Here is a 15,729-nt window from a genome sequence, read left to right on the forward strand (position 1 = left end):
TGTAAAAGAGAAACAAAAGACTTGTGAAAAAAATAAAAATTTAAATTAAATAACCATAATTCTCTTTATATGTAGATATAGATAAAATAATATTTTTTTCTATCAAATAAAGATTCAATTAATTTTTCGTCCTTTCGATATTTAATTGCAAAGTTGACATTTTATAATGTTATGGTAAGAAAATTTTTGACGAAAATAATATTCAATATATAAAAAATTAAATTAAACAAAACAATAAAAAATAAATAAATCATATATATTATAAAAAATATTAGATACTAATAATTTTATTTATATTTAAAAAATTAAACTTAACTTTAAGTAATTAAATAATTAGATTATCATTAGTTATTATTTGTTTTAAATTTATATAATACAATTTTTTATCGTTGTATTAATATCTAATAATATAAATGTTTAATTAATTTTTTTTGAAGTGCAAGAACAAATAAATTGTTATAATAGAGACAATTATCTATACACATATACTTGTTATTATTTTTTTAAAAACTCAATGGAGGCAATTGCCACACTAGGACAAGTAGATCTGTCTCTGCATTCATACTATAAAATTATTAAACCTCATCCTAATTTTATTAGCTGAAATTTAAATTGAGTGTAATCTCTTAAGAGAGAGCCAAATCTACCATCTACTCCATGTTTCAACTGCGCAGTTTGATAGATTGAGTCGCTGCTTCAGTCTCATATAACTTTTCATGTGACTTCATAGAGTCATCGACTTTTTGTAAAACTTAAAGGCCTACTGGAGATTATATTTTTAGATTGAGTTGTAGAAGTTGAAAATTTGTTTTTGGTGTAAGAAGGCCAGGTCCTAGGTCCCAGGTCCCAGATCCCAGATCCCAAAGGGACCCACTAGCACAAGATCCCCATTTCTGATTTCTCTTTGCAAAAACTAATTCTTTTTATATAGTACTTTTTATGATGGTATTTAAATTATTTAATTTATTTTTATAAACAAAAAATAAAATATATAAAATAAAAATTAAATATTTAAAATTTATTAAATATTATCTATTTGACTTTTTTAATAAGTTAGGCACAATGTCATAAGCACCATAATATTCATTATAAAAAAAGATAAAAATTAAAGCGAAGTTAAATCAGTCAAATTATCTAACGGTTTTTAAATATCAACTTCACGTGAAATCGACTGCACCAAATAAACATCACCTATACTATTCAGAAAATCAGTTCATCAAAAATCGAACTCTTGACCTTTCGAATTTAGAACTCTAATACCATATCATGAATCCACTCATCCCAAAAGCGTAACCTGACAGGACAATGTAACACTAATGTTCATATATCTAATACTTCCTAAACCTCCATTATGCACATTGTACGCTTAAGCCATTGGCTCTCTATACTTTATCAAAAAAATTAGCAAGTCAGCTCTCTCCCACGTGCCATCCTTCTTTCCTTTACGTGTTCTGAACACTTGTATAGTTGTATCTCTTATTCTCTTCTCATCCATCTCAGCATTTCTCAGATCTCCTCCCCACAATTTCCATCTTTAACATCACCTTACACTCATCACTCAATTAGTAATCTCTCTCTCTTCTCTCTAAAACAACACTCATTGTTATCAATAGATTCATTTAATTTTCTATTGTTCTCGTCATGGAATTTAATTTGATAATCACGTATATGTGTCCCCATAACTATTATTCATCATAGAATCCAAGAATCATTATACGATATTTCAACTTTCACGCGTCGCATTCAATATTAGTAATTATGTCTAAATCAATTCCTTTTTCTTTTCTCTTTTTTAGTTAAATTATTTATTTATCAATATCTGAACTCCTTACGTAGTATTGGACCTGCATGCAGCAATAATGTCTTCAAAAGACTCAAACTTGTTGAACAACTTTAAGATTCCGGATTACATTCTCGTGCCGGAATCCAAAACTCAAAGCATTGAGGTCGGTAACGATCATGATTCGGTCCCAAAGTCTCCGGTTCTTGTTTTTATTAACTCCAGGAGCGGTGGACAACTCGGAGGGGAACTCTTGAAAACATATAGAACTCTTCTTAATGAGAAACAGGTAAATTTTTTATGAGTTGTGTTATTTGTAATGTCTCATTAGCTTTATATACGAGACAAAATTAAGTATGTAAAATATTTCACATTGTTAGTTAAATGTTCAATTGAAGTTTGTAATCTTAAGTTTCTATATATGATTTTCATTTGTCAGGTTTTTGATTTGGGGGAAAATGCTCCTGATAAGGTGCTGCATTCAATCTATGCTAAGTTGGAAAATCTCAAGGTCCAGGGTGATCAATTTGCCATGAAGATTATGGAGAGGCTGAAGTTAATTGTGAGTTTGTGATTAATAATGTTTTATGGGTTATTTTATGTTTTTTGAGTAATAATATTTGTATTCACTCTTTTTCGCATAAAGGGTTAAACTTTTTTATAAAAAGGTAAATTTTATATGGATATGTTCCTTTTCGAGTTTATGATATGTGCATTGACTTTAGGTTGCAGGAGGTGATGGAACAGCAGGGTGGTTACTTGGAGTTGTTTGTGATCTCAAATTATCTCATCCACCACCAATAGCCACAGTTCCCTTGGGCACAGGGAATAATCTTCCTTTTGCATTTGGTTGGGTAGGAAAACTTTAGTAACATTTAAGTGCTTTTTTATTTTTATTTTATTTTTTCTATGAAACTCTGCACTAGATTTAATGCATTATACTATAGTTTGTGTTAAAAAATTTTATTCTGCTACTGCAGTTTCCTTATTACTTTTTGTGTTCTTTCCTGAGCAATTTTTTTTCTTGGTTTGATTTATGCTATGCATTAAGTAGTTGCTAAGATTATTGTTTTCATAAAAGTTATCAGTAACTTAGAGAGGAAGAAAAAATAAATGATGAAGCTAGCACATACTTTTTTGCTTCATTACAGGGGAAGAAGAACCCCGGGACGGATCAAAACTCAGTTGAGCAATTTTTAGATCAAGTCATGAAGGCTAAGGAAATGACAATAGACAAGTAATGAGTTTTGGAACTATATTCTACAAATTCTAAGTCAAGATCTCTATTCAATTTTTATGTTTTAAGTAAAGATCTCTATGCAATTCTTGCACATAATTCTTCTAGAAAACTCTGATTGCTCATGCTTGTTGAATATTTCCTTAAGCTGGCATATCGTCATGAGAATGAGAGCTCCTAAAGAAGGTTCCTGTGATCCAATTCCGCCGCTCGAGTTACCGCATTCTTTGCATGCATTCCAGCGTGTATCTGCGGGAGATGAACTTAATGTGGTAAGGCATAAGTCACTTTTTCTGCTACATATTACGTCTGATTCACTGTTCTGCTTTAAGAATTTAAATCAATGATATTTTCTTAATTTTAATTTAATTTGGCATAGTTAGTTACACATAGGTTGTAATTAACTTCGTAGGGATGGAAATGATTTAATTGAACAATCAAGGATGTGAACCTAATTACTATTACAATGCTACAAACAAGCAGAATAAATTTTGTATAGATTTTGTGCACTTTACTGCTTGGTTTTAATATCTTGTCCATGTTCTGTTATTGTTTTAATTATGAGTTGTCTTATTTCTTACTTAGTCATTCTTTCTAATTTCTTCTCAGGAAGGTTACCACACTTTCCGTGGAGGGTTTTGGAATTACTTTAGCATGGGTATGTAAAAGAAGTCACTCCTTGGTTCTTCTGTGCTTGAACTTTATGTTGCACACAGCACGAATCCATTTTGCATTTTTTTGGAATAATTAATTGTCTAGTTTGAATTTATTGCCAAATTCAAAATTAATTTGTTTCCAATCCTTTGGTAGCATCTAGTTTATGTGCTATCAAATTATGACGATTATTTATAGGGGTAATGCTTCAATTTAGTTCCTAGAAAATTTAGTCGAATACTTTAATTCTCAACCAATTTTATTCACCAAATTACTCATAACCTTTTATTTTGACAGACAAATCAATTCTCGTGTCAAATTTTGGTAGAGAGTTAGATAAATCAATCTCTATTATTATTTAATAAAGACATGATAGTTCTTAAAGAAGTTTTAAAATTCTTAAATCAATCCTTTCATATTAGATGGACATTCTGATGCAGGGATTGGTCTGTCTAATGAAATAAAAGTTTGAAGACTAATTTGATGATTAAAATTTGTTGAGGTCTAACCTGTTTACTATACATCTCTTAGAGATTGATATGAAAAGTGTGACATATGTAACATGATGGAAACAACTTACTTCTGTTCTGTTTTGATTCAATAATCTAAAATAACTGGACTATTGAAATAGGCATGGATGCTCAAGTGTCCTATGCATTTCATTCTGAACGAAAGATGAATCCTGAAAAATTCAAGAACCAGTTGGTTAATCAGGTATGTTATTGTTCCTTCAGCAACTATAAACAATCTGTAGTTGGTTGTTTTAATTTAATTTGGACCAGAGAGAATGTTCTCATCCCATTTTTTCTTTTTCCCTCCAAAAAAGTTGATATAGTTGTTTTGATTTTGATCTACATGTTAGAGTACTTATGCTAAGCTTGGATGCTCACAAGGATGGTTTTTTGCTTCCTTATTCCATCCTGCTGACAGGTCAGTTCATTAAAACTGGAAAAAGAAAAAAAAAAAGACTTTTCTTTTATGTAAATTTCGCGAATGTCTATTGTAAATTTATGTAAATTCATGAAAACTTAACAACTGTAACATGATAGATTGATAGTTAACTTGGCTCTCCTTACAATTGGTGCTGTAGCTGCAGGATAGGCCTTTAACTAACTAGTAGGCAATCTTGATTTGGTTTTAAATTTTATGATTGCGGCTTGCTGTTCTTCGGTTTGAAATTAATATGATTTGATTTTCAATGCAGGAACATAGCGCAACTTGCGAAAGTAAAAATTATCCGAAGGCGTGGTAAATGGGAAGACCTACCTATACCTCCCTAGTAAGTCATTTTCTGTACTAGATGATCAAGTGCAAATTTTAACTTTGCCAAATATCAAATTTAGTATACACAATATATCTGCTTATCACCTTAGTCCTTTTGTCACTCTTTCCAATTTTATATGCAGCATCAGGTCAATTGTGTGTCTTAACTTGCCCAGTTTTTCCGGTGGATTGAATCCATGGGGTACACCGAATCAGAAAAAGCTTGAACAGGTAAATTTTATGTTAGTGAAATATTTTTGTGTCAAATTTTAAGGTACTGATTTACTAGCATATATTATTCCTCTATATTCTTCTGTTATTGTCACTTGTTATGTAATTTTGGATCAATGTTATTGTCATATTACAAGTATTCAAATACATTAATCTAAGGATACATTAATTTATTTAGTTAAGTTCTCTTTCTCCCGTAAATTCTTAATTTCATTTTGTTGTTTGGAATACAGAGAGATTTGACACCACCATTTGTGGATGATGGCCTTTTAGAGGTTGTTGGTTTTAGAGATGCATGGCATGGCCTTGTTTTGCTTGCTCCAAAAGGACATGGAACTCGTCTTGCTCAGGTATGTGTGTGATATTTGATGTCCAGACCTTTTGTTTTATTTTATTTTTATTTTTTTGTGGTTTTTTATTAGTTTAATTATTCTATTAGTTCTTATAATTTCACAAAATTTACAATTAAGTTTCTATACTTTTTTTCTTTCAATTAGGTCCCTACACTACTTTTAATTTTGTAATTAGATCATTTCTATATCAAAAATATTAAAATTAATAGAATATTCCTCTAAAAAATTTGTAGTCAAATATTTAATTAGGGTCTTAAGTGTGGGTACCTTGTTTGCGAAAAAGTATTCCGTTAACTTTAACATTTTGTCATTTTTACATTGGTAATAACTTAATTACTAAATTAAAAGTAATATAAATACCTATTAAAAGAAAAAAAAAAGTATCGGAACATAATTGCAAATTTAATAAAACTAGAGAATATAGTAGAACTATAAGTACAACAGTACTTAATTAAAGTTCAATTTCAAAAATGATGTTTTGGTGTTAGGCGCATAGAATCCGGTTTGAGTTCCACAAAGGCACAGCAGATCACACATTCATGAGGATCGACGGGGAGCCGTGGAAGCAACCTCTCCCAGTCGATGATGACACCGTTGTGGTGGAGATTTCTCACCATGGCCAGGTTAACATGCTTGCCACTGAAACGTGCAAGTCTACGAGTGTGAATGATCCTTTATCACCGCGCCACACTGATGATGCGGAGGAAGATGACAGCGACGAGGATGAACACTCTACAGGAGAGGAGTTTCGGAAGTTTGGTGCAGCAGACACATTTAGAATTCCAGATGATGTTGATATTTCTCATCTTAGTTAGCTCACTCACTATATTAAAGAGATTCTTCTAGTGTTAGTAGTTCATATTTAACCCCTTCCAACTAGAGGTATGCTCATTCATTCTTACAGTAATTTGTTTGATCATAAGAGCATGGATTGAGATTAAATAATTCCTTCATTCTTAACTCTGGTACTAACAAAAAAAAGTAGGAAATGTCAATTTTGTTTTATGATTTTTATAAAACAATAATTAAAATACAGTACTAAGAGAGAAACATATATCATTAATTAGTCAATTACCAAAATGGACATCATTATATAACCCAATTAGATGAAGATGAAAGGAACATAATATAAAAGGAATCTATTTTCTTTTAAGAAAGGACAAGTGAACTAAACCATATCTCAGAGCACATAAATATAAGAGTAAAACTCTCTTTCGAAATCTGTCCTATTCTTTCTTTTGTTAGACATATAAGTCTTTTTATAAGAATTTCTAACAAAAAGTGGCAGAAAATACTTACGTATGATGTTAATTTCTATGATTTGGCATTCACCTGTCCTATATGAATGATAACTATTTGTCCTATATGAATAATAACTATTTGATTAGAATTGTTTATCGCCTATATAGTCATGAAAATAACGTTGCTGAAGGATGATAACTATTTAATTAGGACATTATTTTGATTATATAGGAGCTAAACAATCTTAATCAAATAGTTATTATACACGGAGGACCGATGAAGACCAAGTCATACAAGTTACGTCACATGTAAATATTTTCCGTCATCTTTTGCCGAAAGTTCTCACAGAAGGGCTCATGCGTCTAATGAAACGGAAGGATAAGAGGCGGATTATCATTTTCCACTCGTTAAAGTGCGGGTTGTCTAAATTGAAAAAGAAGAGGTTGGAAAGGAGTTTTACTCTAAATATAATGGCTACCTCACAAGCACTGGTTAGTCTGAGCCTAATGATTGTAAGCACTGGTTACCCATGAAATATAAGATGAACTGAAACACCAAACTATTTTATTAACCAAAATACATGCCTTAAGGAATTCTTTGACTGGGTGTGTATGTAAAAACTAAAAAGAAATACATGTAATGATGTAAGAAATGGCAATAATAAACTTCCCATTTTTGTCCCTAACGAAAATTTTGAAGAACAAGTTAGTAACTCATGATTTAGAAGTCTTTCTATATTAGTCCCTCTATACAGAAATAGTAAGGACATATAAAGGGTACTGAAGTACTAACATATCCCTCTTTTTGAATGGGGAGGGTCTGAGGAACCATAGGCAGAGACTTCTAAGTCTTAAAGATACTACTTTGTCCAAAATTTTCTGTAGGGACCAGGATAGGGTTTAAGTCTCGACAGGTGTGACAAAACAAGGATTTAGATGGACCACCATTAAGATTACACCAAATACAGTATGTAATACCAAGATGATTATTCAATAATGCCCATGAACAACAAAAAACAAGTCAAGAATAAAAAAATCGTCACTTGGTGATCAATTCAGCAGAACCAACCCCCCCCCAAATTACTTCAGGGCAGAAATTTGCTGTTGTCCCAAACATTTTGTGATGGCCTCATTTGCCTTTTGTGGTTCAGACCTTTCTTCTCTTTTCTTCTTCTCCCTGAGGCAAAGTATCATTTCAAAGAGTCAAAATCTTGCTGAGAAAACAAGCAAGTTATGGACTTATGGTTACAAACATTTAGGTTCAGGAACCTAAGGACTTCACTGGTGAAAATTTAAGGGTGTCAAATGCAGGGTACTGGAAAATTTTTTGAGCATACAGTGGGGAAACAAATTGGTGTCAAAAGGTAAAATGACCTGAATATGGTATATTAACCACAAAAATCAAATTTCAGCCAGATACTATCAATAAATTACCAACTAACTTTGTAATGCCTTCTTTTCTCAAATTAAGAATAAAAAGTTGCATTTGGCTCAAAACTAAAGAAACTAGTAAATAGGCTATGCAAAACACCCTTGCATTTCAAGTAAAAGTTAATACCATTGTTCTTAGTAAGTTGCTTCGGAGTTAGTGATCTCTATGTTAATTTTTTTAAAAGAAAAAAATACCGAATAAAGTATTGTATTGTTTTTCCATTTTATTCTTTTTATATATATTTTCAAGATATTGGGTTGAGTCATAAATAGCAAGCACATGAGAAGGGAGAGAAGGAGACTAGGAGCGTTTAATGGCATTGCAAATGGTCTAATTACCTGTCAACATATTCCCTTAGCAGCTCTTTAGCTTGAACCAACTTAGAAAGTAGATTGCGATACACATCCAAGTCCCGATCAACACTTCTTTTGTTAACATTTAAAGCTGCACAAAGCTGTAAGATTGACACCAGAAATTAATTGATAAGAAGTCCCGCGAAAAAAAATACTGAGGTAGAAAATTGTCAAATCATCTCCTATAATATTGCTTGTTTTTATTTATATCTATGATTTTGGTGCCTATAAAGTCAATGTCATAAATGGTTACTACAAACAAAGGATTATGTTCATTCAAAGTCACAAGGTAATGCAATAATTTCACTAGAAGCAAAATAGTGAAAATAAATTTTAAATATATGTAAAGAAAACAAAAAGGCAATAACCTGACAAGTGCTTGAACTAAGTGGGAAAGAGATCATGATCTAATACAGTAAGGCAAGAAGGCTTCTATATTTCTTGAAAGTGTAGTTTTCTAGAGTTAGTATCAGGACTAGATATGATATAGGGTAAACTTCAAAGTAAAACCTTACTAATAAACAATTAATTTTTGAAAGTTTGAAATTAACATCTCTTTGTGCTTCAACTTAGCTGGCCAACCTTTTCCAAAATTGTTGGTTCCATTGCATTTGCCAATTCAAGAAGGCGAAAGAGGCCAATTGCAAAGAAGCGACTATAGCTAAAATTCCCCTTTGCTCCAGCTCTTTCTGCAATATCCTTTAATATTCCCTCAACTTCTCCTTCTCTGGATGAAAACTCAATCAGGGAGGTTGAGTTTTGAGCCCGTGCCCATTCTTCCAACTTCTGTGCATCTGCTCTGTAGATGGGCAAAATAAAATATTATTTGATGTAAGATGAAATCACAGGTGCAATTTATACCAGACCTATGAAAATTAAAAAACAAATAAATAAATAAATAATGGCTACACAATTGCTATTTGTTCCTGCTAAAAAGGTGTTCCATCAGGTACATTTCCTAAGTGTAACTGTTTAATCAAGTTGTCTTTAGGCAAATAACTCTTATTTATCAATAAGTGGATTAATATTTTGAAAACTAGTTTCCATTTCACAACAATGATGGAGGACATATTGAACCGACTTAATCTTAAAATAATAATTTAAGCACCAAGTACAAGTGTCAACCAGCCAGTAGATCCAATTAAGCGATTTTCAAAATCAAGCAGCAAGGAGCATCTGTATTTTGCAACTTCTGCCTGAATTGATTTTGATGCCAAGTTCATGTTTGGAAGCTCCAAAATGTCCGCTGGACACCGTTAGATTCTTGGTCAGTCAAGGTAACACCGTATCCAGCAGCATATAGCAGTTAGTCTTCATAAAGCAGAAAGACTGTAGTAGAAATAGTAAGAGAAAAAGAAATCAAGAAAAGCAGAAGCACTCATTCTTCTAACCTGTATTGTTCTGGATCTTCCTTCAATGCATTAATGTATGCCTGGAAGATAGCATCCCGATCCTCATCACTAGGATACCCTTCCATGAGTTGATCATATACAGTGACAAAGCCAAGAGCAAATACAGGGTCATACTGGTATGATCTCTTGTATCTCATCAAATGATGCTGGACAATCAGCTCCTGCAACACACTGTTGTAGATACTAGGGATTGGTCGTTTATAGGCTTTAAGGAAACCTAACTTTGTCTCCGAAACAGTTGGAATATCTGCGGATCAAGAACATAAACAACCAATGACTTACTAGTAACCATTGATAACATTTATAAGAAGAAATCTAATGTGGAATCATACCACCATATTTACTCACAAAATAGAGCACAATTACCTAGCAACTAGAAATCAAGCTCCCAACTCCAGAGGAGTATGATCATATCTCATTTATTCAGATATCTAACGAATGATGCCCTTAACATGCATTTATACAGGAATCTATTCATTTCAGAAACTAGTTTGGTTTGCATTTACATTTTCTGATTTCATTTTTGGTATTTTCTGTTTTCAAGATTTTGTGAAGAAAAAAGAAAAGATGGGAAGTGAAAATAGAAACAAAATTTTATTCATTTCACTTCTTTCTCATTCTCCTTCACAAAATCCTGATAATGAAAGCAGAAAATGAAGACGGAAAACAAAAACGCATATGAAACACACCCTAAATCTCTCGCTGACTATATTAGAGAAACACATTCAGGTGGCATCAATCTAGAAAAAAGTCCCAGTCAAATCATATTTTGACCATGTTTTTACATAAGGCCTCAACAAGCAATCACCTTTCATTGTCTACAATTGAAACTCTTAAAGCCAAGATTCAACATTTGAGGTATTTCAGTAATCTAAAAAGTCTCAATTACAATTTTGCAATATTAAAATACTAGTAAAAACAATTCCTTTGACTCTAACTCAGTTATTCCAAACCCCAAACGCCAAATCCCAAAAACAAACAAAGGATATTATTTCATAAGCACATAATTTCAATGAAGATACCCCAAGTTACCAACTTCATAAGTTTCGTTGATGTTAGTCCCAAAATTAGATAATTAAGCAATCCCTGAAAGAAAGAACTATATTCAACTTCGAAACCTTTATACAAAACATAACTGCCCAATTTTTTGAAAGCTCAAACAATTTCAGAACTCTGAGGAAATTCTTAATTTCATTCAAATTTTCCCAAACAAACCTGAGAGGGAAGAGGAACACCGAACAACCACTCTGGAAGCGGAATCGGAAGCTCGAACGGCAACATATAGTAGCGAGAAATTCGGTCCCAATCGGAAAGAATCGGAATTGGTTCCCAAAAAACGAGTAGAAGAAGAGAGGGAAAGATTCTTCCTCTGCGAGCACTGCGAAAGAGTAGAGAGAGAGAAAGAAGAAGTAACAGCGGCCATTGGTGGAAAGTGGAAGAGAGAAGAAGAAGAAGAAAGGTGGCAGAGTGTGGTGGTTGCCGGAATCAGAAGTTTTCCGGCGACTGCATTGCTCGTTGAAAATGGAAGTGTGTGTTGGGAATTTGTGGCTTTTTCTTTTATATATATATTTTGTGAATTACAGAGAAAAGAGAAAAACAAAGAAGAAAGGCTTATCCAGATTGTGACACTCTAATTTTTTGTCAATTATTTTTAACCACCGATCACCAATGCTATAAAATATAAATATTTCACATTCTCTTTTTTTTAATATATATATATATATATATATATATATATATATATATATATATATATATATATATCATTGTCACATTTTCATATTCTTAATATTTCTCACTTAGTCATGTGAAATAAGCCAAAATTACAGGTGAATTGTAATAAAATTTGTTAATGTAATAAAATTAAAAGATTTTACATTGAATAAACTAATTAAATAAGTAGACGAAAGATTTTACATTGTTAATGTAATAAAATTAACTCATTTTAAAATTAATTTATTTTATTATTAACATTATGTGAAAAAATATATTTATAATTTGTATAATTATTTTTTAAAAGAAAAAAAGATGACAGCTACAAATCAAAATTGAACAAATTGTGACTGATAACTTGTTGGTTAGTCAAGTGTTGCTTCTTGTGATCGATTTTCTCTCTTCATAGTGACTGGAAACGGTGTATTGAGGAGGTTGGTTTCGTTTTGGATGTGGCATCCTTTGTTGTCTTCTTTGAAGTTGAGAAGTGAAGGAAAGAGTTTCAGTTTCAGTTGTTTCATATGTGACTTGTCCTTTAACATTTTCGATGAGTCTCTTCTTAATGCCACAAACCCAAAATTTTCATCCTTTTATTCCCTTATAAGTTATAACTAAACGAGTATTTATTAATGAAGATACAATTATATTATATGTATACTAAAAATTAACTTGTATTGAATATATTAAACTATAATATAAACATTGAAAATAATTAAAAAAATACATATTTATATACAAATATATAATGAATAATTTAGTAATTGAATTTTAGTATCACATAGCATTTTTAAATTGACATTATAATTTTTCATCCAATAAAAAACATTTAAAAAATATTAACTTCTTATTGGGTGATCAATTTGTTAGTATCACAACGAGACTGAAAAATTTAAATAATATGCAAGAAATGATTCTATAATTATGTGGCTTGTGCATATATGGAAGCATGAAATTCAATGGAGCTAAAGGTCCTTTTTTGTTTGAGACGAAAAGTCCTTTTTAATGAGGTAATAATATTACAAAATCTAGTTATAATCAAACATGTTTAACGTAATAATTAAAGTCAAAAATTCAACTCAAAGTATATTGTGATTGAAACATTAGATACCTCAGTTTGACTATAATCTAAAACTCTTAACTTCTTTAAAAAAAAATGTAAGATCAATAAGGAATTCAATATGATAATATAGATTTTGCAAGTTTAATTAGTACATGAGCAGGTATCCAAACACTTGATTAAGGGCAACAAATTTATGAACAGTTATGTGTTTCTAGTTATTTTGATCTTTTAATTGGTAAAACACTTATTAGTCTTTATGCTAGGAATGGCGAAACTATTTGCTCAAATGAATAAAGATGAACTAAAAATCAATTTATTCACATTTGGTTTTGTAATCAATGCTGCTGCCAAGGTTACTAACGTTACACTAGAAAAGCAAACTCATGCCATGATTAAGAAAGGGAATTATGATTTGAGGTTTCTAATGTTTTAATCACGTAATGTTCAAAATATAGTAGCCTTGCGGTAGACTCTTGTGCGATGTGTTCAGTGGCAGTTGGTTCTTTTTTAAAATTTCTGAATTACAATCGAATCCATTCTCTCAACAATCAAACATCACATAAAGCCCCGCGTGTTAGAAATAAATAGTGGCGGATTTGTTGCCGGCGCCATCAAAATTCGGCACGGACCTTTTCTCAGATTTGCTGGACTCCCATCCTCTGTGGTTCGAATCGGCATCGTTTCTTTCTCTTGATTTTGCAGGGCAAGCGGCAAAAAAACAGGAATGACTAGAGTGAGCAGCAAAGAATCACATACAACCAGTGTCAACGACGAGCCGTTTGGACTCCGATGTGATGGTGACAAAAGGACGATAGTGCTTGGTGAAGAGTAGGACCGAAGGATAAGAGTCTGAAGGAAGCGGCCAAATCTAAAAGGAAAGAGGAAACACATGACACATGAAATTAGTAGTTGATTTGTATTATATATTTCTATATATATAAAAATATAAAAATACATAATAATTAATTTATGTGGTTGCTTTTAATGTATATTTAGTATTTTTTAATAAAAAAATTATATATCCAGACAACTAGTTTTGGAGTTTATTGGTTTATGCATCTTATAAAATAGGATAACAGTGCATCAATTTACTTGACAACATGTAAATGATGTATCATTTTTTTAGGTTTAATTACTCTGTAAGTCCCTATAGTTTCACCAAATTTTCAATTAGGTCTTTATTCTTTTTTTCTTTTCAATTGGGGCTTTAGACGTTAATTTTTTTTTTTCAATTTAGTCCCTGCCGTGATAAAACCATTTGAGATAACATAATATTCTGTTCAAAAATCAAATATTCTCGTAATTGGGTTAGAATAACTAATTAAACCCACCTCCATTTTTTCAAAATACCAAAACAACCTTTGGCATTTTCTCCCAAAACTAAAGAACCCTAGCCAACGCTTGTTCTCTGAAGTCAGTGGTGTTTCTCCTCCGTCGTCCATCTGTGTCGTCATCATCGTCCGTCATCCTTGGTCTACGCTACACTGCTCTGCGTTGTTCGTGCGTCTGCTCTATTCTGCTTTGTGGCTTCCGTCGTTCTCCCTCGCCGCGCCTCGCATTGCCGCGCCACGCCTCACCTGGCCGCACCTCGCCTTGCTGCCTGAAGTCGATCTACCAAAATAGGTATTAATTTTTTTTAAAAGTTGATGAAACAGGTTTAAGCAAATGATAATTTTTTTGATATAATGGTTTATGAGCTTATTACGAAAAAACATAGCACTCGTTGAATACCTATTTGTTGAATTGATTTCTGAATTCTTTTGATATAATAGTTTAGGATGTACAATATATATATATATATATATATATATATATATATATATATATATATATATATATATATATATATATATATATATATATATCACAAGCCACTTTCACTGAATTTCATATATCCTACTTTTTCTGTAGCACACTAAGCTTAGAATGAATTTCTCTTATTTTTGTGTCACATAAATGGAAAATTATGAAAATACACAAAGAATAGCAACCTCTTCCTCAAACTCTTCATCAAAGCCTGAAAACTATGAACCAAAAGTTCCAAAAATGAAAATCACTTCAAGATTGCGATTGCGTAAACGGTACAACTGGTTTTAACCGATGCTGGGATTCATCTTGCAGTGACTTTGGCTTGTAGTATGCCTCTTGTTTTGATTCATGCAGTTTTGTAGATTGGTTTTTATGATTTTGAGGTTATGGATTATGATGTTGGTTCTGCTGCTACTTCAAGAGAAGGTGCTCCTCTTTTGTAGTTAATGAGAGTGGAGATAAGGTTTCAAATGATGATGTTTGATTTTTCTGTTTTTATGAGTCTTGCTCAAGAAATGAGTTTGTTAAATTAATGTGGTAATAAAATTGTCAAATTTTTTTCCATGAATAAATTGGTGGTCTTTTGAGATTTAACAACAGTTTTTTTAAAGTGTAATTATTTGAAATATGTTTGATCATTTATATTTTTGTATTGAATGACAAGTTATAACTGTTGGATGAATTTATTATGTTGATATGATAATATATGGTTGCATATATTTATTTTTATATGCAATAAATTGCTCTTGCAATTGTTTTATGATTAATCCTTTTTTCTTTTTTCAATCTAGACATTGGTTAACTACCAGTTATCTGTGATTGTTTTTAACAATAAAGATGTATATAGTAGTGACTAGAGAACCCCCAAAGATATAAATGGACCTCACAAAGATGATCATGCTCTGACTTTTTTTGTTCCGAAAGCAGGCTACCATGCTTTGATTGAAGCTTTTGGTGGAAAGGACTATTTTGTTGGGACACCTGATGAGCTCAAATCTTCTCTTTCAGAATCCTTCTCGGCTCAAAAATCGGCCATTATCAATGTTATTGTTGATCCCTATGCTGGTTCAGAGAGTGGGAGGATGCGATAACACAAATTACATAACCTTGTGGTTTTCTATGATTTTCGTTTTTAGATTTCGAATTTCAATACACAAATTACATAGTCTTGTGGTTTTCTATGGTGTACCA

The 15,729-nt window shown here is 31.7% G+C and overlaps 2 protein-coding genes across 3 annotated transcripts; one reads left to right on the forward strand and one right to left on the reverse strand.

Annotated features, from left to right (window-relative positions):
- The first annotated feature begins 1,511 nt into the window (after positions 1-1,511).
- LOC130970119 (diacylglycerol kinase 5-like) lies at positions 1,512-6,426 on the forward strand. 2 transcript variants are annotated; one of them, XM_057896112.1, is made up of 13 exons: positions 1,512-1,565; positions 1,855-2,069; positions 2,220-2,342; positions 2,506-2,634; positions 2,932-3,017; positions 3,166-3,289; positions 3,627-3,675; positions 4,303-4,385; positions 4,534-4,601; positions 4,876-4,950; positions 5,078-5,165; positions 5,399-5,515; positions 6,007-6,426. In XM_057896112.1, the coding sequence occupies exons 2-13, from the start codon at positions 1,860-1,862 to the stop codon at positions 6,331-6,333; spliced, it is 1,479 nt and encodes a 492-aa protein (XP_057752095.1). In that variant the 5' UTR covers positions 1,512-1,565; positions 1,855-1,859; the 3' UTR covers positions 6,334-6,426. The 2 variants fall into 2 exon arrangements, with proteins under 2 accessions (XP_057752095.1, XP_057752094.1); XM_057896111.1 differs by lacking the exon at positions 1,512-1,565 and adding an exon at positions 1,723-1,752.
- Positions 6,427-7,297: 871 nt separating this feature from the next.
- Positions 7,298-11,545, reverse strand: LOC130969342 (protein THYLAKOID FORMATION1, chloroplastic-like). Its single transcript, XM_057895015.1, has 5 exons — positions 11,172-11,545; positions 9,936-10,203; positions 9,127-9,343; positions 8,530-8,645; positions 7,298-7,936 (listed from the first exon to the last, which is right to left on the reverse strand). The coding sequence occupies exons 1-5, from the start codon at positions 11,377-11,379 to the stop codon at positions 7,840-7,842; spliced, it is 906 nt and encodes a 301-aa protein (XP_057750998.1). The 5' UTR covers positions 11,380-11,545; the 3' UTR covers positions 7,298-7,839.
- Between the last annotated feature and the right edge of the window lie 4,184 nt (positions 11,546-15,729).

Source organism: Arachis stenosperma, chromosome 3, assembly GCF_014773155.1.
Source record: "Arachis stenosperma cultivar V10309 chromosome 3, arast.V10309.gnm1.PFL2, whole genome shotgun sequence".
Taxonomy (NCBI): domain Eukaryota; kingdom Viridiplantae; phylum Streptophyta; class Magnoliopsida; order Fabales; family Fabaceae; genus Arachis; species Arachis stenosperma.